The 27288-nt window shown below is 41.1% G+C and overlaps 1 protein-coding gene across 1 annotated transcript in view; it reads right to left on the bottom strand.

The window, feature by feature from the left end:
- LOC124265487 (multidrug resistance-associated protein 1-like) overlaps positions 1-27020 on the bottom strand; it is a 40550-nt gene extending 13530 nt beyond the window's left edge. Inside the window, exons 1-19 of the mRNA XM_046700283.1 lie at positions 26910-27020; positions 20690-20866; positions 19572-19703; positions 19108-19236; positions 18393-18506; positions 15832-15893; positions 15324-15494; positions 14204-14446; positions 13075-13252; positions 11963-12283; positions 11539-11676; positions 9591-9737; positions 8523-8604; positions 7967-8033; positions 6937-7063; positions 2976-3152; positions 1519-1686; positions 418-603; positions 52-164 (exon numbers count right to left, since the gene is read on the bottom strand). Coding sequence (XP_046556239.1) covers positions 52-164; positions 418-603; positions 1519-1686; positions 2976-3152; positions 6937-7063; positions 7967-8033; positions 8523-8604; positions 9591-9737; positions 11539-11676; positions 11963-12283; positions 13075-13252; positions 14204-14446; positions 15324-15494; positions 15832-15893; positions 18393-18506; positions 19108-19236; positions 19572-19703; positions 20690-20866; positions 26910-26939 — 2762 coding nt within the window. The 5' untranslated portion in view covers positions 26940-27020. The remainder of the gene's footprint in view (positions 1-51; positions 165-417; positions 604-1518; positions 1687-2975; positions 3153-6936; positions 7064-7966; positions 8034-8522; positions 8605-9590; positions 9738-11538; positions 11677-11962; positions 12284-13074; positions 13253-14203; positions 14447-15323; positions 15495-15831; positions 15894-18392; positions 18507-19107; positions 19237-19571; positions 19704-20689; positions 20867-26909) is intronic.
- Between the last annotated feature and the right edge of the window lie 268 nt (positions 27021-27288).

The raw sequence follows: 27288 nt of genomic DNA, 5'->3' as shown, positions 1-27288 counted from the left end.
AGTAACTACAAATATATCCCCTTTGAAATTAATTCAGAACTTCTCGTTCACCTTCTCATTTTCTCAATAGTTCGATCAAACTCATCTGCTGACGACTCGAGTTCGCTGTCGGTAGTGTGGAGCACCTTCAGCCGCTTAAATACTTCCTTTCTCCATCTCCTGAACTGGACAAAAGTATCATTTTATTGAAGAGAATTACCCTTTCTGATCCCGAGGATGTAACAAATACAATCGACGGTGTGCACTGTATCACAGGCGATATTTGATACAACCTTTAAGCTTCGCGCATACCATTCACAGACTAATGTTTGCCATGGCTCATTGTGTGTCACTCTATTCAGATATCGATGATCGATGCTCTTACTGATAATCACTATCTACAAAAGTATTGAGATAAACACGATGTTTCATACCAACGTCGTCTTCAGAGTCTTCTTCTTCTTTAGGCTCCGTGAAATATGTCATCAAAAATTGAGAAAAGGCGCCATGGTGACTCATCAGTTGGTTATACGAACCGATCTCAGAGATCTTGCCATTGGTCATTACAACGATCATGTCAACCTGAGGCAGCCAGTGGACACCGTGGGTCACCAGAATGCGTGTCTGTGGAATATGGACCACTGTGTTACTAACTTCACAACATATTATTCGTATTAAATACAAACTTTAATGTGAGAGTGACCAACATCCAGAGTGGAGCATGGTTCCCCTGATGCCACAGCTAGACAATGGATTAAGTTCTCAAAGAAATATGACAAAAGTAACTTGGAAACCTCACATACTGAGCGATAGTTGCTATTGGTGCATCTGTCTGTGTTATATTCAATGATTAATTTCATTCAATGTGTATATTCCCAATACAAATTTGTTGATACATTTCTTTGGTTATTTTGACGGAGTTTTCAAGTTCTGCAGATCTACGTGAATCGTTATAATATGACAGGTAATTTAAACAGCTGGAATGCCTACTCTGACCCAGCTTATCCTCGTGCTGTCAACCACTGTTGTCTCCATTTCGTGACATGCATGTACTATTGCAGAGGGTAAAACAATTTATATGAAAATGCTTGTACGCTTTATTTTCAAGAAAATGTTTGTTATTCAAAGCCCAACTCAGCAATATTCCAGCTGTATGTCGGTTAATAGTCGATCATGAACCATGACGATGTCTTTCATGAACAAAGTCAGCAAACCTCACTATCGTATTGACAAAAATTGCATGTAAAAAACGGTCATTATAAAATAAGATTATGTTATATTTTTCACTCGATTGTTGTGTGATATTTGTTACTCTTGTTTCTTTATGTATCCTACAGTTTTGTCATCTCAATCAAATATATAGTGATGTATTGTAGTTTTTCATATTATTCTGTCCTGACATCAATATAGGAAACATAAAATCAGCATCAGAAAACAATAAAATACAGTGTTGAGCTTAAAAGGTGAAGATACGTCCACTATTTAACAACCAGTATACTCGATGTTGTCCAACAGTTCAGATTATGCTTGTCTGACTACCTTCTTCTGAAGAAGTCCGGTCTTGCCCACCACTTTACTGAAGATGTGCTTGCCCACGTGGCTGTCGACAGCACTGAGAGGATCGTCCAGGAGATAGATGTCAGCATCGTTGTAGACAGCTCTAGCCAGAGACACCCTCTGCTTTTGTCCTCCACTCAGGTTGATTCCCTGATAACGAGATAGGAAAACTCTAGATGTAGATGACAGCCCTCGCTAGATACGCTCTCATGATCGTTTATGTAAATTATGTAACTCACCCGCTGTCGGTGATGAGTTTCACTATCTTTTCAGGTGCCAAACTCTTCACCAACAGCGGCAGCTGTACATACCTCGAGTACGTCAATATTCTCAAAAGATTACTTTGTTCAGCTAAATGGTTACAGACTTGTCAAAATTTATTAAATGTATCAATAGAAGTTTAGAGTCATAAGATTAAATTGTATCATTCTCTAATGTATATGTCTAACAGTTTGTAGCTCGTTGACATCTTTTGTAGAAAGAACATACTAAATAATACCTAAACAGCTGTGAAATATATGAATATGTATGTACATGTATATTGTATTGTACATTATCCTGCCTCAATTATATCTCCGATGCCATCTTGGTGTATATGTGTATATAATGATGCAAATTTTCACTTCACTACTTTCATGTACCACCGTTGGTGGAAGTTGAGAAAAAATAAAAACCTTCGAACCTTCTCTGAAGAAGTTACTTGAACGACAAGATAGGAAACACGAAGAATATTCTAGACACTGCAGACGTTCAAGCTTTTCCAAGTCATAAGACATGTCTCTGCACGATTCAGATTATATCATAAGAATGTGTTCACAAATTGCTATCATATTGTAATGATGCACGGTTTCGCGAAAAGTGGAGTCTATCTTGACCCACATGTGTCGTGTGTCTAACCGTTCTGTGCTCGTTGACATCTTTGTGGAAAGAACATGCTAAATAATACCCAAACAGCTGTGAAATCAAGACACCAAATGCTGGAACTGGTGGAATAGTGTTCGACACAAAGGAAAAGTTGACCATTGGAAGAGTACTTGCTGAGTATTCTTGTAGACAGATTATTATTACTTTAAGTATATTTGTAATTATCAAAAGATCAAATAGGCGAGGTCATTTAGGTGGTCTTTTTCTACCTCATATGGGTCACAAATCCGGGACGTGACCTGACCATTACTGAACGATATCAGATCATGTATATACCTGAAGCATAAGTTAGAAGTTTTGGCCACTTCCCACGTTTTGAATTTGCCACTCCGAGCTGAACTCGCGACTCGCTTACAATAAACAGACCAACAACAAGGAGAACACAGAATGTCTCGTCTAAATGTCCAATCGCTTAAAACATTTGAAAATATAACAAAGAGTTTAAACACGACTCTTTCTGCTCAGCCAAACGGTATAGAGATGGACCAGAAGGAACTGAGCACTGGTGACTGAACCTTTTCCCCGATCTCCGTCTTGTCGCCCCCTGGAAGTATATCCAGATCCTGTTTTAGTGCGCATGCCTCCAGAACCTTGATGTAGTTCCGCCGGTGCAAAGGTTTGCCAAACAGAATATTATTTTGAACAGTATCATTCTGTATCCAAGCTTGTTGTGGTACGTAAGCAACCCGTCCCTGAAAAAGTATTAAGAGATTTATAGATGAAATATGGGGGGAAAATGAATACTACAAAGATTTGTTTAAGCATTTTTAATATAAATACCTTTATAATGAAAACATTTCTCGACACAATTTTTCTCAATGAGTTATCATGGTTAACGTTTCCCTCCCATAATACCAATAATGTCTTCATAAACATACGTCATTGCACCTTGATTCAGGTTTACAAATATATACACTTCATGAAGTCCCACGCAGTTTTCAAGGAAACGTATGAATATGGGGAGCCTCGTAGTGTTTACCTTCCATCGCATAGTGTTGATATAATTGATCTAAAGACACTCTGTGAGATTCTATGTATTACGAAAACATATATTGATTTTCATTAAATTAAAGTTCCATGAAGTATTATTCATTTTCATAATTTCAAGCAAAGTTGTTTAAGCATGAATATTTTCAATTTGAGACATCAAATAGCAGTCTTTTGTCTAGAATGTACGAAAATTCTTGATTTGTTCTACATGCTTGCAGCCTTTGAAATACACTCCCCTTCTCCATCACGTGACTAAAAAGCCACCCAGAATACCTGGTACAATCCATTTGCGACAAAACACACCCGATGAAGCCTTGTAATCGTGAACAACACATGTACGAGAAGGGACTTTAATCAAATAAACTTTTTTGTGATAACTGTCCATCGGTGCACCTTGTCACAAACAGTTCCAGAAAATATAACAAAATCAGGTTTCAGGTTTTTAATTGATTCAAGAAATACAACTGAACGGAGGTGGGGTTGCCGTCTTTAAGGACTATATTTATTTCACTCCAATAATCTCTTCTCCGAAGTCGGTTCATCTGTGCCACCGGATGCTGCCGATGAGCTCTTTGTTGCTGTTGCAGTTCTTTTCTTTTGAACGATGTCATCTTCTCTCCTGGCCATTTCTTTGAACCATGTCATCTTCTCTCCTAGCCATTTCTTTGAACGATGTCATCTTCTCTCCTGGCAATTTCTTTGAACCATGTCATCTTCTCTCCTAGCCATTTCTTTGGACCATGTCATCTTCTCTCCTAGCCATTTCTTTGAACGATGTCATCTTCTCTCCTGGCCATTTCTTTGGACCATGTCATCTTCTCTCCTGGCTATTTCTTTGGACCATGTCATCTTCTCTCCTGGCTATTTCTTTAAACCATGTCATCTTCTCTCCTGGCTATTTCTTTGAACCATATCATCTTCTCTCCTGGCCATTTCTTTGAACGACGTCATCTTCTCTCCTGGCCATTTCTTTGAACCATGTCATCTTCTCTCCTGGCTATTTCTTTGAACGATGTCGTCTTCTCTCCTGGTCATTTCTTTGAACGATGTCATCTTCTCTCCTGGTCATTTCTTTGAACGATGTCATCTTCTCTCCTGGTCATTTCTTTGGACCATGGCATCTTCTCTCCAGGCCATTTCTTTGGACCATGTCATGTTCTCTCCTGGCTATTTCTTTAAACCATATCATCTTCTCTCCTGGCTATTTCTTTGAAGGATGTCATCTTCTCTCCTAGCCATTTCTTTGAACGATGTCATCTTCTCTCCTGGCCATTTCTTTGGACCATGTCATCTTCTCTCCTGGCTATTTCTTTGGACCATGTCATCTTCTCTCCTGGCTATTTCTTTAAACCATGTCATCTTCTCTCCTGGCTATTTCTTTGAAGGATGTCATCTTCTCTCCTGGCCATTTCTTTGAACCATGTCATCTTCTCTCCTGCCCATTTCTTTGAACCATGTCATCTTCTCTCCTTGCTATTTCTTTGAACCATGTCATCTTCTCTCCTGGCCATTTCTTTGAACGATGTCATCTTCTCTCCTGGCCATTTGTTTGGACCATGTCATCTTCTCTCCTGGCTATTTCTTTGAACCATGTCATCTTCTCTCCTGGCCATTTCTTTGAACGATGTCATCTTCTTTCCTGGCCATTTCTTTGGACCATGTCATCTTCTCTCCTGGCCATTTCTTTGAACCATGTCTTCTTCTTTCCTGGCCATTTCTTTGGACCATATCATCTTCTCTCCTGGCCATTTCTTTAGACGCTGGCTGAAAGAAACAGTAGTGTTGTTGTAGAATACCCTCAGATGTTTAATTGTGTGGAGGTATATTATATCACTTATTATGCCATTTAATCAGAAACAGACATCATATGTGAGCTTCAAACAATGTTATTAAAACACGATGGAATTATTATTCATTTAACTGTAAATGTTGGTACTAGTATTAATGTTTCCAACTTATTGTGACACAAGAAAAGCAGAAATTTGTCTACAAGTCTATATTGTCCTACTTTAGAACTGATATCTCTTACAATATTTCTTAACTAAAATCATGAAATATTTATAGAAATACGAAATCTATAGAAATGTAAATGATCTGTCCCAAAAGCTTCAATGTTAAGAACATTCAGCATTTTACGTGCATTCCCTCATTTGTCAGATATTAACGAATTATTGTAAAAGACAATACCTTTTAACTACGGACTGCTGATGACGTGTGTCCGGTCCGTTCAGTGATGAGCTGTTCATCAATACCAGAGAGGCGTGTCGCAGTAGAGAAGTGTCGCCCCCAGACAGTGGTTGGTGAAAAACCCTGAGAATCTGGCTGCCTTGTAGAGTCAACTACCGTCTGTGTTAGTGGGTGTACACCGATGGGGACGTGAGCAAACCATGCATCAGCTACCTGGTAGCGGAGAGGTCTCGAGTACAGACTGTTACACGAACCCTTGTGTGGCCTTGAATAAAACACGTGCAGGATAAATAAAAGTGTTCAAACAGTATTCGAATTAATTTTAGGAAAATATTATAATAATCAGTTTCTTTATGCACCTTTATACAAATCAAATGTACCATGTATTATAGATAACATATCCTTAAAAGTCTCGAAAATAATAGTTCTGTTTTGTTATACACATGTGAAATATAACATTATCATTTACTGAACCAAAATTCCCCAACAACATATTACAGGTAATTACATCATGATTCTTACCACGTTAAATGAACTGCTAGACTTACCGAGGGGTTTGTTCTCCCCGACAGTGACGGTTTTTCGGTCGCATTTTCTATGCTTTAGCCCGATCAGTTGGATTTGCGTATTCTCCCCGACTCTGCGTAGTCTGTGCTCGTTCCCCGCACGAAGGACAAAATTGATTTTCGTTATAAACAAACTTTCATCGGGATCCATCTTCCTTTGCAAACAGCCAACAAGTACAACTGAATTCGAAGTAAACCACGTACAGAACGCTTCAGCATTTGATACGAAACATCCGTAGATTTGTTGAGCTCGTGCATTGCGCATGGACGTTGCGTGCGAGTGTGACTTTCCAAGTAAAAGCACACGACGAAAACACTAATATACAGTGTAGATTGGTCGACACGTGCAGACTTTGTTTTAAGTTGGAGAAAGTCCGAAATCCGTCGATTAGTTTCGCTCGTGAAGCCAGTCCTCAGCCTACCGGCCTCGAACGAGCTTCACGAGCGAAACTAATCGACGGATTTCGGACTTTCTCCTACACATATATCAGTTTCTCTGATGTTTAATGCCCCACTCAGAATTATCACTGCTATATAACGGTGCTTGTAAACAATCGAAAACGGACCAGAACAAAACTAGTGATCGATGTAATGAGTGAATTCAATGACATCTGGAAAGTATGACACTTTCCCGGGATATTCTCGACCGGAATACACATTGGCGTTTGTTTGAACAAATGTATTATGTCAGGCTTATGTGTGTGAATGGCCTACATAGGTCAAGAGAACTCACGTTGACGTTGACGTAACCGTCGATGGTGTCCATATCACCGAGGATGGCGGAGATGAGGGATGTTTTGCCCGACCCCACCTGTCCAACAACAGCCACCAGGCTCCCCTCGGACACGCGCAGCGTGATGCTGGGGACAGAGCAAAGGGTGATATACCACAAACAACAAGGTGGCGTCATAGTTATAAAAAAACGTGTATACACTTAATATTTGTATTTGACCAAAATGGTTACGACGTCATCAAAATATTACGGGTGAAAACAGTCGCCGAAACAACTAATTCCAAAACACGGCTATGATACCCGTATGAAACACACTTCTTGCTGGTTTCATTTGTTGCCACCACCAGACATGGTGGACTCTCTATTACCCGTCGGGGCGGTGGGGTAGCCTAGTGGTTAAAGCGTTGGCTCGTCACGCCGAAGACCCGGGGTCGAATCCCCTCATAGGTACAATGTGTGAAGCCCATTTCTGGTGTCCCCCGCCGTGATGTTGCTGGAATATTGCTAAAAGCGGCGTAAAACCAAACTCACTCACTATTACCCGTCAGTTTATGGCAACATGCCCACCCACTTTATACTACTCTACAACGTGTGTTTGTTCCTTGACGTTTGTTTTAGTAAATCTAAAACATAGGCTTTGGATCGCCAACAACTAAAAGTACCTCATCATAATGACGGATCATTTATCAGTATGGTCCGTAAGTAACACGACGATATTTCTATATATCTGCAAAAAGTTAAAGTAAACTGAAAGCAGTGAGTTTGTTATAACCTCGTTTTTAAAGAGTGCTGTAGCGGTCACGAAAACCCGAAATTATGCAGATCTAAGAAAGCAGTATTTTGTTGACCAAATATGGTGCTGACTGACCAGGAAATATCATTCATGCCCAAATAAGGGTTTGAATCCAGGATCACAGGTTTCTGGCAGGCCTAAGGGAGGCAACTCTACAAAGTGATATTGAAATAGTCGGCGTCGCCATTTGTTAGGCAAAGCGTTACATGACATTCCCTTCAGATAGGCTGTACCTACTTGCTGAGAGCGGGTCGGGCCTCTTGGTCCCACGTGAATGTCCCGTTATTGACAACCAGGGGGTGACCTGTCAACATGCACGGGTAATACAAAACACGTGTATCGCATTGTAGATTCTTGTTTATCCACATATAAATAAAAAAAATGATAAAACTTCCAGATTACCGAATCTTGACTACAAGGTCGCGTCCAATTTATCAAAAATCCATCCCAAAAAGTGACTGTCACGAAAGCTGGATGGTCTCTAACTATTTACCCGTGAAGATCTGGGTTAGAATTGATCTTCAATAACCCATTTTTGTCGTAAGAGGCGACTACGGGATCGGGTGGTCAGGCCCGCTGACTTGGTTGACACATGTCATCGGTTCCCAATTGCGTAGATCGATCCTCATGCTGTTGGTCACTGGATTGTCTGGTCCAGATTCGATTATTTACAGACCGCCGCCATATAGCTGGACTAAAATTGCTGAGAGCGGCGTAAAACCAAACTCACTCACTCACTCACACTATTCATCAAATTGATATAGATTTTATTGAATACAAAACAAAAGCGTACCTCCTTCTCTTCTTGTTGCTGGTTTAGCTTTTAGGTCACCATAATGCAGAAACCGGTTTACTCGGTTCACACTGATCACAGACTGTAAATACATCACCACTGACAGATGATATAAAGGTGGTTGACAGTAATGACACAGGATACACCACTCCTGAATGTACTACTTTTAACCATTGTACTCAATGAGTTTGATGGAAAATATCACCGAATGTCTTTTGATATAAAATATAGTACATTATCTAGGCGAGCCTAGAAAAAGTTCAGAAAACTCAAACCTTTTATCAGCAATTTAATAAAATAATCTATATTTATTACAATATTTCATATCTAATCACCCTGGAGGGTGAGATACAATTGATCTATATTGTAGATTAGGTTACTGCCAAATATATAGAACCGGGTTAACCTCTGTAACCCCGCCGCCGGAATGTTGCTGAGTGAGTGAGTATAGTTTTACGTTAGCAATATTCCAGCAATATCACGGCGGGGGACACCAGAAATGGGCTTCACACATTGTACCCATGTGGGGAATCAAACCTGGGTCTTCGGCCTGTCGAGCCAACGCTTTAACCACTAGGCTACCCCACCGCCCCTGGAATATTGCTGAGTGCGGCGTAAAACTAAACTCACTCACTCACTCTGTATCCCTATGCCGACTGACACACATATGTTCTTAATAATAGTTCATGTGTACCCAGTTCAAACATTCTGTATATACTGCCGGAAAGGGGAGCATCTAGATATACAGGGAACATTTTTAATTTTATTTTATGATTGTCCTAAAGACACCCATAGAATTGAAGTATTTTGTAACTGAAGTGTTTGACTTACGATCTAAAAATATCATTGATCATGAAGCGAGTGAGCTATTCTCAGCAATATCGCAGCAAAAGGACGGAATCGAATTCAGGGATTGGGCATGACGAGCGTACGTTTTTACCAAGTCGGCCCTAACGTTAGTTAAGTGAGTGAGTGAGTGTGTATTGCTCAACGCCGCATCAGAAATGTTGCAGCTATTCGCGGCGACCTAACGTTGGTTAAAGGTAAGACGGTTAATAAATGTAATACCTTCACAAGGTCACTGAATATCTTGGGTGAGAGTGTCAGAGGGTTCTTCATTGTGTTGAACAGAGAAAGACCAACGAAAGCTGTACCGGCGTCCAGGCTATGAAATCCATTGAGAAACACGTAGGCCACGAAGGTGAACAGGCCGACCTGCAACACACGCATAGAAGTTGGGACATGGATAGGACATACGCTGAAGCACAATACACAGATGAAGAATAGAGCTAGTGGGTTCAGCGTCGCTTTGAGCAGTACCATATGTCAGATTCTTGTGGAAGGAGAGTCACACCGTTTTGACCACACGGCTGCGAACCCAGTGACACTGGTTAACAAAGGATGAACATCAGTGGGGATCTTTATTGTAAACATTGCCGTAAAGGTAAAGGTAGCATAGCTAATCATGGTTAACATGAAGTGACGGTAAAGATACTTACGCTGAAATGGGTTATCATGGAGTGACACTGACGCTGAAAGGGGTTATCGTTGAGGAGAAGATACTCACGCTGAAAGAGGTTATCATGGAGTGACGCTACTCACGCTGAAAGCTGTTATCATGGAGTGACGCTGAAAGGGGTTATCGTTGAGGTAAAGATACTCACGCTGAAAGGGGTTATCATGGAGTGACGCTACTCACGCTGAAAGGGGTTATCATGGAGTGACGCTACTCACGCTGAAAGGGGTTATCATGGAGTGACGCTACTCACACTGAAAGGGGTTATCATGGATTGACGCTACTCACGCTGAAAGCTGTTATCATGGAGTGACGCTGAAAGGGGTTATCGTTGAGGTGAAGATACTCACGATGAAAGGGGTTATCATGAAGTGACGCTACTCACGCTGAAAGGGGTTATCATGGATTGACGCTACTTACGCTGAAATGGGTTATCATGGATTGACGCTACTCACGCTGAAAGGGGTTATCATGGAGTGACGCTGAAAGGGGTTATCATGGATTGACGCTACTCACGCTGAAAGCTGTTATCATGGAGTGACGCTGAAAGGGGTTATCGTTGAGGTGAAGATACTCACGCTGAAAGGGGTTATCATGGAGTGACGCTACTCACGCTGAAAGGGGTTATCATGGATTGACGCTACTCACACTGAAAGGGGTTATCATGGATTGACGCTACTCACGCTGAAAGCTGTTATCATGGAGTGACGCTGAAAGGGGTTATCGTTGAGGTGAAGATACTCACGCTGAAAGCTGTTATCATGGAGTGACGCTACTCACGCTGAAAGGGGTTATCATGGATTGACGCTACTTACGCTGAAATGGGTTATCATGGATTGACGCTACTCACGCTGAAAGGGGTTATCATGGAGTGACGCTGAAAGGGGTTATCATGGATTGACGCTACTCACGCTGAAAGCTGTTATCATGGAGTGACGCTGAAAGGGGTTATCGTTGAGGTGAAGATACTCACGCTGAAAGGGGTTATCATGGATTGACGCTACTCACGCTGAAAGCTGTTATCATGGTGTGACGTTGAAAGGGGTTATCGTTGAGGTGAAGATACTCACGCTGAAAGGGGTTATCATGAAGTGACGCTACTCACGCTGAAAGGGGTTATCATGGATTGACGCTACTTACGCTGAAATGGGTTATCATGGATTGACGCTACTCACGCTGAAAGGGGTTATCATGGAGTGACGCTGAAAGGGGTTATCGTTGAGGTGAAGATACTTACGCTGAAAGGGGTTATCATGGAGTGACGCTACTCACGCTGAAAGGGGTTATCATGGATTGACGCTACTCACGCTGAAAGGGGTTATCATGGAGTGACGCTGAAAGGGTTTATCATGGAGTGACGCTGAAAGGGGTTATCGTTGAGGTGAAGATACTCACGCTGAAAGGGGTTATCATGGAGTGACGCTACTCACGCTGAAAGGGGTTATCATGGAGTGACGCTACTCACGCTGAAAGGGGTTATCATGGAGTGACGCTACTCACGCTGAAAGGGGTTATCATGGAGGTGACGGTGAGGATGACCTGCAGAAGAGCTATCCGCCATATAACCATCAACTCATACTTCCGGACCCGGAGTATTTTATCCCTGAATGACTCCTCCCAGGCGTATAGTTTCAATATCTGAGAAATAGAAAGTACAAGGCTACCCGATCTGCTCATTCATACCCAGGCAATCAGACCAAGGTTATCAAGCCAATCAAGGTAGAGTTATGAAAGCATTCCATCCATGCTAAATCTATTATTATTATTTTCATATCTGTTATCCAAGAAATCAGAACAATTTTATCCAACACATTCAGTACAATTTTCATCAAACGATTATTAGGGAATTCCAGGTTTGGATTGGTTGTGAAGCTTTGGAACGACACTCTTCTTTCCCAGAATGAACGATACGACAGACCCGTACCTTGATACCATTCAGCACCTCATTCACCAGTCGGATCCTCTGGTCTTTAATCTTCATGAGCCTGGCCTGCAGCAAGCTCATCCTCGCCATGACCAGGACGTTGAGGCCAATGATCAGTAGCAGGAAGGCCAGGCCGGCGAACATGGCTGTTCCAAGTGTTGAGTACAGCAGATACAGACATATAGCGATTTCTTCCGGCGCTGCCCATACCCAGTAGATCTGCTCGCAGTACTTCTGTACCCTCGTCACATCCACGGACATCAGGTTGACAATTTCACCTGACGTCGCCTGCTTCTTTGCCTCATTGTTCATCGTAAGTGCCTGAAGAGGAGGGTATGTGGTCTGATGTGAGGGTTCGTATGGGTTCGCCAATTTTGCCAATATTTCAAGGAATATTTCTTCTGATTTTGTAAATATGTGGGATTCGAAGTCTTTGGATGTACGAGCCAACTATTCCTTCACCGAGTTACCCTGCTGACCCACGGGAGTACAAGCTGGGCGTAGGCGCATACTGGGATGATGGCCCTGAATCTCTGAACATGGGCACACAGAGGACATAACCTTCTGGACTATCATATTTTTTTGAAAGTAGCTTTCATTCTGTGTCTCTGGCTGTCCTAGACCGTTTTACTTGGTTTCTCCTGACGTCTAACCGTAACACTTTCCTATCATATTAAATGGGTAGGCCATAAGATAAAACAGAATCAGTCGTTATTACAGACACCTGCCAGAATCTATTCATACAGAACCCGTGAACATCCGGGTTAGAATGGTCTTCAGAAACACATGCTTGGGTAAGAGGTAACTAACTCGATAATTTACATACTGAGTGCGGTGTAAAAGAGCAAACAAACAAACTATCCATACAGGGCCCCCGATTCTCCCAATTAAGAACCTAATCCTATACTAAATCTCGCCGGTTTCACTTAATGAGAATAATGTATAACTTTTCTACTACATGTGAAACACTTGCTATATTGATGTTACCTTTCTGTATATTGCCGATGTCTATGCGTCACTTACCTTTCCGTATATTGCCGATGTCTATGTTACCTTTCTGTATATTGCGATGTCTATGTTACCGTTCTGTATATTGCCGATGTCTATGTTACCTTTCTGTATATTGCCGATGTCAGTGCTGCCCTGACCCTGATGCCGAGGGCTATGGTGTAGTGGTTGAGGACGTGGAAGGTTACCGCCTGCAACAGTACACTGACGAACATCCCCAGGGACAGAAGGTAACCAATCCAGACAGGACTACTGGCATCGCCAACATAGGCAATGAGAGCCCTGTAAAGGTCACGTTTTATGATAACTCTCATTTAGGTATAATCAAAATCATAGCAATGGTCTCGTATGTGCAAATTAAATGGTACCCCATAGGGGAAGCCTCAGTTTCAAGGAACCAAGATGTCAGCAGTTGATGCCTAACTAATCTGTCTGACAATCATTTGCAATGTAACTATATACATTCAATGTTATTAAGTATCTGGTACACTTCGAGGCGCCGAAGTTCAGTTATCCTTGTTCCAAGGCTGTACTGAATGCTAAGCCATGGATGTATAGTAATTTTATCCTTTAAAGTGGCGAGTCTAGATACGCGGACAGTGCATCCAAGGACGCCAGTCTGTTAGAGGGATATTTATATTTTTTCAGAAATTATAATTTAAACTATTATCTATTGCCTTAGAGACTCTCATATTCGGTCTGCAGCAAAAGCTACCTCAGGCATGCGAGAAACCCATGATCTTGGGTTCGAATCCCATTCTTGCCATGCTTGCTGGTTCACCATGGTGGTTAACATCCAAGAGTTACATTCCTTCGGGCTTTCACCTCTCATTAGAAAACACACTGTGACATAGCTAAAAAAACCTCTGTTGAATGCGGTTTTCGAGTCTACTCAGACACATCTAGAGTTCATGACTGAAATGCTTTCCTTGATCTTGTTATGAGAAACAGCCACTAAGTGATGTTTATTTATAATAGCTTCAAAATCAAATATAACTGTTGATTGCATTTAACACAGGTGTCACAGATGTAAATGTTCCAAAGACGCCAGGTAACCTTATATGCCGATGCAAGGATTCCAAGTCATTTGATTAGAATATGTTATTGGACGAATTTGTGTTATTTGGGACTGTTGTTTCTCAAAACATAGCTCATACTGTAAACCACTGGTCTTGTCGAGAGTTCATTCTTTGTCATGTAGCATTACAAACCACCACTTGTTCATTCACTCACTTTAGTATAAGAGGGTTGGTCACGATTAGCACATCGTTGATGACCTTCCATATTTGTGCCTGCAACAGTTCCAACCCAAACGTCTTGAACAACACCTTCCACAACGACGACATTGGTCCTGGGGGTGACGACGATGTGAGTAGCGGAGTGGATTCAGTCATGTCTCCATTTGGTAGAGGTGTGTAGCCGTAGTTCTTTTTGCTTGTTCCATCAGCTTTCAACGACACCGAGCCGTTGGTGTACCTGTAGCAATCATATATATAAACACTATACTGACTTGAACCACAGTAATATAGGCACTTGGATCACCTGACTTGCATTGCCTGCATCACAGTGACTTGGGTACTGGGATCATATGACCTACTGTGCAGATGGCCTGGAAGTACATGTACTTGGAAAATGATTGGAATCCTTGATGATTTTATTATGATAATTGCTCATATTAATTTTTTAAAAACACTGATTTTTATACAAAACCATGTCTGTACAAGTATGGCTCTGGAATGTGTTATGTTGAATTTATTGGTGAATGTCAATCTTCAAGATGTCATTTTGCGTGTCATACGCGATTCAAAGTCAGTAAGTGATTGAGTTTGGTTTTACGCCACTTTTAGCAATATTCCAGCAATATCACGGCGGGGGACACCAGAAATGGGCTTCACACATTGTGCCCATGTGGGGAATCGAACCCGGGTCTTCGGCGTGACGAGCGAACGCTTTAACCACTAGGCTACCCCATCGCCCCTCAAAGTCAGTACGGAGTGTAACCTCCATGTGACTGTATGACAGCCAGCGCACTTCTCCTCATACATCTTGTAAGCCTCCTGATCCTCTGAAGGACCAGTCTACGCCATTCCTCGAGTGAAGCAGCTTCCAGTGGGTTGTTGGTTTTGTACAGGAGGATCCCTATGTTGCACACGACGACTAATCATGTCCCAGATATGCCCCAAAGGGTTAACATTGGGGCTCATTCAATCGTGAGATATGTCAAGGGGTGCTTAACTTAGTTCTTTGTGTATAGATGGGTGAACACCTGTCCAGTAGTTATACTCATGACATGAAAATCCTTCAAGAGTCAGTTTATGATGTTTTCTTCACGTTTGACAGAATACAAACGTACCTCATACTTCCATTTTGGTAGCTGGACTTGGTCCAATCTCTTTTCAAGTCTTTCCTAGTCTGCTTCACCACCTTGTCAAAACGTTCTATCACCCCTGCAGATTGCTCCCGAGGGTGAAGGTCATACACATCAGTCTCCGTCAAGGTCTTTTTGTATCCCTGGACCATGAGCCTGTTAAAATATATATCATCACATAGACTGCACAAGGAAATAGCGCGAATACCACGGCAACCATTATAAATTAGGATATAACAGAGAACAAAACACGAGTACATTTCTGAACATGCGGAGGTTTCCTCCAATTGTCAGTGCGACATTTGGGATAACAGATGACTTACGACCACAGGAAGGTTATGAAAGATGCTAGACCAAATTGTTATTTTCGGTTTTATTAAACGGATTGTGTGAGTTCATTGCCTAAATGGATCTCGACTTCATAGCAGGCTAAAAAACTTTATTTGTTACGTTAACTTGTTGTTCTTTGTACTAGACACGTGATGATGTTTACCCTGTTGTCCATGAAAAGGTCAGTCGGGAAAGGTAGGAGGACTCCAGCTCAGGACATGGATACTGAGGAGAAAGACAGTGGACATGAGCGCTGTATATATTCCTTATTTACATAAATTATTAGCATATCATATTTCCATAGATCATAGGCCACATACGTCACCACTGCAGACCAGCGTCCTGCTGAACGGGTGGATCAGTGGTCAATACATACTGCCAAGGGACGCAACTCAGTCCGAGCTGCGACGCAGTATTCCTGAGTTCCGGTCCCGGATTGGGCCAGTAGGACCATAATTCTGTCAGCAGGTTGGCAGTGTAACCGGAACTATGTGTGTATCTCAGACCTAACTGCTTTGGCTAACCGGAACCATGTACATACTCATCTAAAGCAGGACATATTTACAAGTATAACCGGAAAAGATAATAGTCTAGATTCTGGTGTTAGCTAGAACCATGTACATACTATCTAAACATACATATTCTACATTCTGTTGTGGTTGGCAGTATAACCGGAACCATGTACATACTATCTAAACATACATATTCTACATTCTGTTGTGGTTGGCAGTATGACCGGAACCATGTACATACTATCTAAACATACATATTCTACATTCTGTTGTACATAGTATAACCGGAGCCATGTACATACTATCTAAACATACATATTCTACATTCTGTTGTGGTTGGTATAACCGGAACCATGTACATACCATCTAAACATACATATTTCATACATATTCTACATTCTGTTGTGGTTGGCAGTATCCGGAACCATGTACATACCTATCTAAAACATACATATTCTACATTCTGTTGTGGTTGGCAGTATAACGGAACCATGTACATACTATCTAAACATACATATTCTACATTCTGTTGTGGTTGGCAGTATAACCGGAACCATGTACATACTATCTAAACATACATATTCTACATTCTGTTGTGGTTGGCAGTATAACCGGAACCATGTACATACTATCTAAAACATACATATTCTACATTCTGTTGTGGTTGGCAGTATAACCGGAACCATGTACATACTATCTAAACATACATATTCTACATTCTGTTGTGGTTGGCAGTATAACCGGAACCATGTACATACTATCTAAACATACATATTCTACATTCTGTTGTGGTTGGCAGTATATTCTGTTGTGGTTGGCGGAACCATGTACATACTATCTAAACATACATATTCTACATTCTGTTGTGGTTGGCAGTATAACCGGAACCATGTACATACTATCTAAACATACATATTCTACATTCTGTTGTGGTTGGCAGTATAACCGGAACCATGTACATACTATCTAAACATACATATTCTACATTCTGTTGTGGTTGGCAGTATAACCGGAACCATGTACATACTATCTAAACATACATATTCTACATTCTGTTGTGGTTGGCAGTATAACCGGAACCATGTACATACTATAACATACATATTCTACACAGTATACATACATCTACATACATATTCTCTCTGTTGTGGTTGGTTGGCAGTATAACCGGAACCATGTACATACTATCTAAACATACATATTCTACATTCTGTTGTGGTTGGCAGTATAACCGGAACCATGTACATACTATCTAAACATACATATTCTACATTCTGTTGTGGTTGGCAGTATAACCGGAACCATGTACATACTATCTAAACATACATATTCTACATTCTGTTGTGGTTGGCAGTATAACCGGAACCATGTACATACTATCTAAACATACATATTCTACATTCTGTTGTGGTTGGCAGTATAACCGGAACCATGTACATACTATCTAAACATACATATTCTACATTCTGTTGTGGTTGGCAGTATAACCGGAACCATGTACATAAACTATCTAGGAACATACATATATTCTACATATTCTACATTCTGTTTGTGGTTGGCAGTATAACCGGAACCATGTACATACTATCTAAACATACATATTCTACATTCTGTTGTGGTTGGCAGTATAACCGGAACCATGTACATACTATCTAAACATACATATTCTACATTCTGTTGTGGTTGGCAGTATAACCGGAACCATGTACATACTATCTAAACATACATATTCTACATTCTGTTGTGGTTGGCAGTATAACCGGAACCATGTACATACTATCTAAACATACATATTCTACATTCTGTTGTGGTTGGCAGTATAACCGGAACCATGTACATACTATCTAAACATACATATTCTACATTCTGTTGTGGTTGGCAGCGGAACCATGTACATAACCGGAACCATTCTGTTGTGGTTGGCAGTAACCGGAACCATACATACTATCTAAACATACATATTCTACATTCTGTTGTGGTTGGCAGTATAACCGGAACCATGTACATACTATCTAAACATACATATTCTACATTCTGTTGTGGTTGGCAGTATAACCGGAACCATGTACATACTATCTAAACATACATATTCTACATTCTGTTGTGGTTGGCAGTATAACCGGAACCATGTACATACTATCTAAACATACATATTCTACATTCTGTTGTGGTTGGCAGTATAACCGGAACAAGGCCAAAGAAAGCAACTTACCACAACATTGGAGTAATCCCTGCTCTTCTCGGCAAAACAATGAAGTAGGAGTTCCACCAGCATGAAGAAGTATCCGATATAGAACACACTGATGCGTGTCGTGTCACTGTAATCCTGGATTACACAAGAAGGAGCAACAGCCGAAGTGTAAGTGATACTATGCTCAGATAACAGATAAGGTACAAATGTTACATGTATGCGCTTCAGTGCTCATTCTTGTTAGAATTGTAAAAACTCCTCGAATTTGCTGAGTTGTTTTGTGAGTAAAGTAAAGGAGGGACTGCATGACATACCGAATATGAAATTGTGCATTGTTGTCGAGGAATATGAAATTGTGTATTGTTGCGAGGAATGTGAAATTGTGCATTGTTGTCGAGGAATATGAAATTGTGCATTGTTGTCGAGGAATATGAAATTGTGTATTGTTGCGAGGAATGTGAAATTGTGCATTGTTGTCGAGGAATATGAAAATGTGCATTGTTGTCGAGGAATATGAAATTGTGTATTGTTGCGAGGAATGTGAAATTGTGCATTGTTGTCGAGGAATATGAAATTGTGTATTGTTGCGAGGAATGTGAAATTGTGCATTGTTGGCAAGGAATATGTCTTATGTCACAAGATTAATATCATCTTCAAGAGCAGACAATTAATGTTTTGGTTGACAATAGACAAGTAGGAGACCTCAGTAAGAAATATTTATTCATTGCAAATTTACCTTTTCTATGATGAATGTGTAGAACGGTATAATATTTGCTGCCACCATTAGGAACCAAAATATAAATAGCACTCCTGATGTGATGAGACCTCTCGTCATCTCGAGTATAATGAATAGTAGAGCAACAACCTGAAAACAAGCACAGTAATATGTGTGAATAATTGCAGGCACGGTGGTGGGACTTCAACATTGTTGTCTGTGGCGGAGAATTACATTCACTCACTGGCATCATATCTATTCTCGGCCTTAGCCGTTTCTATTATTTAAATAAAGAGTGTGTGAGTGAGTGAGTATGGTTTTACGCCGCTTTTAGCAATATTCCAGCAATATCCCGGCGGGGGACACCAGAAATCACCCATGTGGGGAATCGAACCCGGGTCTCCAGCGTGACGAGCGGACGAGTGTACCACTAGGCTACCCCACCGCCCCTGTATAAAGATTGAGGAAGTCAAGGCCGTCCTCACCAGTGTCGTAGTCTGTATGATTGGCGCAATGACATCTGCTCTGAAGTCTATGGGCAGCCCACCGTCCCTTTTGTCCGAGAACATGCTGATGATCTCCACCACGCCAAGTATAATCAGTATCACGCTGGAAAACTGGAAATGGAAAACATTAGGATATGCACTTCCATGATATACCGGTTCAATATCAGTTTTACAGAACACCGAGAACAAAGTGTGCTGACCAATCGTCAATGTTGAATACACGAATGTAAGGTCTGCGTCAGACAGGTGTCAGGACAAGTCATTCAAGTCACTCAAAGTTAAGGTTATGGTGTAATTCAACAACTACCATACAATATTTACCATGAGGGTACTGACATACTTGAATGGTACCGTTCTAATCAGTACTGCTCCCTACATATTAACATAATCACTTCATTGTTTGCGAACAGGTGTTTACATTGTGACGTCATTAAATGCACTGTTGTAGATTCTGAAGATGGCGTCATGCACAGTTTGTACCATGACCATTATATGATACTTCGTTCCAACAACGGAGGAAAGAGTTCATTTGTTCTCCAGGAAACATATTGTTCTACATGTTCTGAAACATCACCCTGGGTAAAATATAGAATTTCCAAGTTGATTAAAATACCGTCTAAGATGATCTTCCAAAAGTAATAATAATAAAGTCAATGGCGCTAAATTGTAGACAATTCTTGAGGGCAGTTTTGAAAGCGTGAGCCTATTTCTTTTAGGGCGAGTGGTAGAATGTTCCAGAGACCTTGATCCCATGGCTGTTTTGTAAGCAGTATGGAGTTTGACCATTCTTCCCTTGCCCTGGTCCATTTTCAGATGATGTGTAACTCAGTATACCTTTACTTGGACAATGTATATGGTAGTGCTATGTTACGCAATGAATTTGTCAGAAACAGATTTGTCATGGTCTGCGTTGCGGGTGCAGAAGGGCAGTAGATGATAGGCCTTTTCGCGAACACCTGGTGTCATCACGTATTTTAATTGGTCCATTTATTTAATGTACACCCCTTTTTTACTATTACGCCCAATAGTATCTCTGTTAGCGGATATATTTGGACTGATGATTCTCCGGTGTTGACATTTTATATTTATTTTCATACCAGTTTGATTTGTTGTAGCAGTGTATGGCGGTAGCGCTTGGTTGGTTGCCGAGCGAGGTAGTAGACGTAGAAGGGCGTCGTCACCAACAGCATCCCGCATGGCCCGTACACTAGCGCTGTGTTCCTGAAGCATGACGTCACACGGGGCCAGGAGCTGGTGAGAGTCAGGTTACTGTCCTGCAATATAGAATAGAAGAGTAAGAAGCACCTGTTACTCTTATATTTATATATTACTCTTATTACTCGTCTATTACTTTTATAGACCCGTGAAGATCCGGGTTGGAATTGGTCTTCAGCAATCCATGCTTGTCGTAGGAGGTGACTAGCGGGATCGGGTGGTCAGGCTCGCTGACTTGGTTGACACGTGTCATCGTATCCCAATTGCGTAGATAGATGCTCATGATGTTGATCACTGGATTGTGTGGTCCAGAACGCCGCCATATAGCTGGAATATTGCTGAGTGTGTTCGTATATTGGAACATAGGTACAGAAATGACAAATCGAAAAACAGAAAGACAGATGTTGGCTCACATCCGGTTTGAAGACATCATCTGAGGTTCAGAAGTCAAAACTGAAATTCTATCTTTACTTATGAGTCCAGGTTTGCCCCAAGGTCGTGCAAGGGTCCACGGGCATCCAGGAGAGGTTTCTGGCGACGCTAGTGTTACGCGACGCCCAGAGCTGTTGGGTGGAACTCATCACCGTTTACTGCAATCTGAATAGCATACGCCATCGACACGACATCGTTCAGAACCATGTTCTACCGTTTGTGCAAATGCAGATACGTCGTGATACGTCACGTCACTAAACATTATTCTAAGCCATGTTACTTATCGTTGGTGTCATATTTTATCGTAAAACTCAAACTGTGCCTTTCATAAATGACTTATTTACCGATGTCATAATCTTGTTTGTTGTTTGTTGGTTGTCAGCAATGTTCCAGCTATATGGCGGCGGTCTGTAAATAATCGAGTCTGGACCAGACAATCCAGTGATCAACAACCATCGATTTACGCAATTAAAGATACGATGAGATTGCTTTACGCGTACGATTTTTGTGTTAACACTTTGTTTCAATTTGGAAATCACCTCGTAACAATATTCTCAACGCAAAGGGTTTATTCGAAACTTCCGGCTCTCGTTACATCTGATCCTGGAGGTGGGTTAGTTCCTAAATCATATAGGGCGCTATACAAATGTTGTATATTATTATTAGTTACTATTAATAGAAACGGACGACCCGTGTACAATGTGTGATTAGCAACTGTATATTATCGGGACGATAATATAGGCTTAAACTGAAGAATTTCCCAGATGCTTGCTTCATAGCAACAGCTTCACTAATAAAAACGTCTTTCTCCCACATAGATATATGATATATTTGAAAGTGTTTGTAACAAATGTTAACACTGCATTGTATATTATCCATCGGTGTGCACATATATGTGGTAATACAAATATCGTGTCAAAAACAATGAGTATACTTTTGTTACCAATTCTATAGGGCTATTGGTATATATTTCTTAATTACATATTTAAATACAGATTAACGGTTTGTGCGTCAGGCGTAAACTCCATATGTGTTGTACTTGATTGTTCTCAGGCGTTGTTGCATGGCGGGAGTATTACTGAGTCGAGCAACAAACGGATACTTCTTATGCAAATTGTGTAATTTGTTGATGCTGCCATTTGGACAAGTTTACCCTTTTCCCGAACACCTGGTGTCAACAATATTTGCCAAAAGCTGTATCCCTTGCCAGATTCCACTGGCAAATGCTTGTCGTAAGAGGTCTAACGGGATCGGGTGGTCAAGCTCGCGCTGACTTGGATGACACATGTCATCGTATCCAATTGCGTAAATCAATGCTCATGATGTTGATCACTGGATTGTCTGGTCCGTACTCGGTTATTTACAGACCGCCGCCATATAGCTGGAATATTGCTGAGTGCGGCGTAAAACAAGAACCAAATGAAAACAATAGCAAACGCAAGATTTTTTAACAGAAATGTCTTGAGTATATACAAGAGGAAATAATGGGATCAGATTTCAGATTTTCTGGCAAATAGTTTCACAGAGACGCTGCATATGAGACTGCCCTTTTGCCGAGTCCGAACATTGAGAACTGTGAGGTGACAGCTGTAATCCTGAACGCTACATAAAAAAAACTCTATCAACTTATCTCACAATAACATCCCCACGTGACTGAGATAGTGGTTACAAAATGCAGTATAACGAGCGAGTACTACTTCCAGATGGCCGAGTCACACCGGTACTGAGAACACGACATCAGCTAGCGTACCAGTCTTTGATAGTAACAAGGTCATTGGCTTTAGATGGGCTAGAACTAGATATAATTGTGTGTACAGGACGGTCTGAGGTCACTATTTAGTTTCAAGTTCGGGGCGATGCGTTTGTGAGTTTGGCCTTACTCCTTTGACCGCTGTTCGGGTACACAACGACGTGTTTGCATGGTGAGGAAATCCCCTAGTGACCCAGTTTATAGCCAATTACCGCTGGTGTCAAATTGCAGAGCTTCTAAATATTGTAATCTAGGGTCTGCGGTTCGACCATGACTTCTACATGTGAGTGAGTGAGTTTAGGTTTACGCCACTCAGTAATAGTCTAGCTATATGGCGACGGTCTGTAAATAATCGAGTCTGGACCAGACAATCCAGTGATCAACATGATGGCATGAGCGTCGATCTACGCAATTGGGATACGATGACGTGTGTTAACCAAGCCAGCGAGCCTGACCACCCGATCCCGTTAACCGCCTTTTACAAGCATTGGTTGCTGAAGACAAATTGTCACCCGGATCTTCACGGGTCGATTTCTACATGTGAATCTTGAGGTCCTGATCAGGTGGCCTTTTCGCTTCTGGTTCCGCTTTCATACACGTGACCTGAATCACATGACTCGGATTAAGTTACTAATATTTCGGCCTTTGAGGCAGCATATATTACTGGAATAATAAACACATACTCAACTCGCTGCGACACCAAACCATTTTCATGAAACGAGTAAATAGTTCTCATATCTGGGGAGCGTATAATCCTAACCGGCCCGAGACACGTCAGGGACATAGGTCCTCATGGTTCAATGTATTATCACTAGCGAGTGCTTGTGTACCTGCGTCTCTGTGTCTGTGTGTTAGCGATACCCCTACGGAGACCTAGATGCTGTTCAGAGCAGAAGGAATTTATGTATTGGCGGGTATATTCGAAATAAGAGCAGATATAGGTAACGCCCGTAACTCGATATGGAAGGAAATATACGTTGTTTGTTTGATTTGTATGTATGTTTGAGGACGCTCCAAAAATTATTTCAGAAATATGACAGCGGCATGTAAATAATCGAATTCTGTGAAGACAATCTAATTATCGGTTTTATTAGCGACAATTCACATCGGGGAATGAGGACACGCTATCATCGACCATGATCATCCGACACAGCGTTTTAAGGCCAGAAGGGGTTACTGAAGGCCTTTCTTCTGGCCTAGAATGGTGTGTGTGCTCTGCGTTCAAATAGGGTGGGACCGCCTCCGTGGTGTAGTGGTTAGAGCGTCCGCCCGGAGAGCGGAAGGTCGCGGGTTCCATCCCCGACCGCGTCATACCAAAAGACGTTAAAATATGGTACTTGTTGGTCCCTGCCTGGCGCTCGGCATTAATGGGTACAACAAGGACTGGTCGGCTCGGAGTCAGTATACTGTGTCTGAGTGGGGTATTCATGCTTCACTGCGGCATGGTATCTCAGTGGGCTAGCACTATAAAACCAGCTTACATCTGGGCTAGTACAAGCAGCCGCACATACAAACGCATGCACGTCGTCATATGAGCGAAATATTCTCAAGCGCGACGTTAAACCTAATTTCACCTAACCTCACCTCAAATAGGGTGCATGTAGGATCAATGGATAGCTCTGAGACAGACATGATAAGTTTCCCGAATTTGTGGATATATTCTAGACGCATTGACCATATGAACCAAACATGGATGTATTCTGGACTGACCAATTTCTTCGAGATAAATGTGAATTAATGTACCAAATAGTGGTGTATTCTGGTCTGATGAGTTATTTGGATAAATATGATTTTATGCACCAAATACGTATGTATTCTAGACGCACGAGTTACTTCCAGATATAAGAGAATTTATTAACCAAATATGGATGTATTCTGGACGGAGGAGACACTTCAAGATAGATGCGAATTATTGTACCAAAAAAGGGATTCTCTGTTGACAACTTACTTCGAGATAAATATGATTTTATGTACTTCAAGATAGGTCTGAATTATTATACCAAATAGGTATTCTGGATTGACAACTTACTTCGAGACAAATGTGATTTTATGTACTTCAAGATAGGTCTGAATTATTATACCAAATAGGTATTCTGGATTGACAACTTACTTCGAGACAAATGTGATTTTATATACTTCAAGATAGGTGTGAATTATTACACCAAATAGGTATTCTGAGTTGACAATTTACTTGGAGATAAATGTGATTTTATGTACTTCAAGATAGGTGTGAATTAATGTACCAAATAGGTGTTCTGGATTGACAACTTACTTCGAGACAAATGTGATTTTATGTAATTCAAGATAGGTCTGAATTATTATACCAAATAGGTATTCTGGATTGACAACTTACTTCGAGACAAATGTGATTTTATATACTTCAAGATAGGTTTGAATTATTACACCAAATAGGTATTCTGAGTTGACAACTTACTTCGAGACAAATGTGATTTTATGTACTTCAAGATAGGTGTGAATTAATGTACCAAATAGGTGTTCTGGATTGACAACTTACTTCGAGACAAATGTGATTTTAGATGCCAAATATGAATGTATTCTGTTCTGGCGAGTTACTTCGAGTGAGTTTGATGTAACGAGACATGGAACACCAGTCTGCTCAGTATGGCGACGTGTCAGCTGGAGGAGGGAGACAAGCCCAGGGTGATGTAGGTATTCTGTCTATACCACTCAGCTGTATCCCACGAGCACGGGTATGGGGCAGACAACTCCAGACACTTAATCGGGACGACCCAATCAAAACGGCGTTAAACGCAATTCAGCCACTCCCTCTTGAAAGAGATACTTGGAAAATCGTATAAACACGCTAACCTCATTTCTGTTCTGTTTACTCTTGAAACATTGTTCAGAATGAACAAGATACCTTTTCTTTTGAGAAAATATCAATCAGATCTCGAAAACACTGGAGAAAATATTCTCGGGGGGGGGGGGGGGAATAAAACGTTCACAGGAAATGCTGATTGTGTGTGTTACAGATAATGCGCTGAGGGTCAAACAAAAAATGCCCACTGACTGGACTGGACCAAACATTCCAGTAACTGACTACATACATCAATCCTGCATTTGGAAAAGGATGAAACGCAATCAACCAAGTAACCTAGGTCCATCACCTGATCTTAGCGCTCCCATTCTTTAACATACGAGGGGCGTCCCAAAAGTAGTCGGCCTAACTATATTCTCGATGTCCAATGTTAGAAAAGCTTCCATTATACTTTGAAGGAATCATTAGCAAAACCATATCCAAAATTTCACATATTTGGGTAATGTGGTTAACCAGATATTAGTCATCACAACACATTGGGGTATAATATTTCTTTAAAATTGCAGAAAATGAAAAACGATCTGTCATTTTGTACCTCTTGGATAACGGTATGCCTTCTGATAATATCATATAAAATATGTTCAGTACAGTATTGGATGATTTCCCGTCATAATCAACATTAAGTGATTTGGATTGCTTGATTTATATTTAGACGGGGCTGTTTTTAAAGGACACCCCCATTTCAGTCTTTCAAAAACATTGTGTCCAGATATTCAAGCTGGCACTGTTTACAATATATTGAGTGCTGACACTTGTGTGACCATTCAGTATTTGGTTTGAACCCTTGGCATCATGTATGAATAAGTGAAAACATAAGAATAAATTTTGTCCTTGAACTATAGAGTTACGACAGATCGTAATGTTACGAACGCTTTGTGGATCGGGACCCAGGCTGATAGGAGCATCTATTTCTTACCCAGAATGCCTGGTCAGAAAGCTCACTGAAAAAAAATTTCTGGTAATTAATTTCAAACGATATTAAATAAACCCTCATTTATCGAGAGTCTTAAGCTATATATCAACATTCACGTACACACAGACCTTGATCATATTCAAGTGACTATAGATAAAAAATATTTACCCAGAACGGTTCTCCATCACAGAACTCCATCGTCTAAAAGAATTCAGTTAACCCATTCCAACAGGAGACATACCAACAGGGCCGGCATAATCTACCGGTCACACGTGTCACGTAGTATAGTTCTCCGATCCCCGTGAGTTGGGTCACCTTATCTGTCGGAGCGGTAAGTACCAGTCTCTTTTATTCACACACACGCTACAAGAAGCGGGACCAATGCGAACTGAAGCTCTCTCGAATGCAGATCAAATCAGACCTTTCTTACTAACACACTTTTAGGACATGCTGTTTGTCAACATCTGAACGGTCTCGTTTGTCAGCATCTGAACGGTCTGAACGATTCTGAGGGTGGATTTCTTGCGCTAACCATTTTGAACTTTCA

The sequence above is a fragment of the Haliotis rubra genome, unplaced genomic scaffold, assembly GCF_003918875.1.
Source record: "Haliotis rubra isolate DU_JTF1 unplaced genomic scaffold, ASM391887v1 Scf98, whole genome shotgun sequence".
Taxonomy (NCBI): Eukaryota; Metazoa; Mollusca; class Gastropoda; order Lepetellida; family Haliotidae; genus Haliotis; species Haliotis rubra.
Note: the sequence above shows the minus strand (reverse complement) of the source record. Positions and strands in the feature narration are given on the sequence as shown.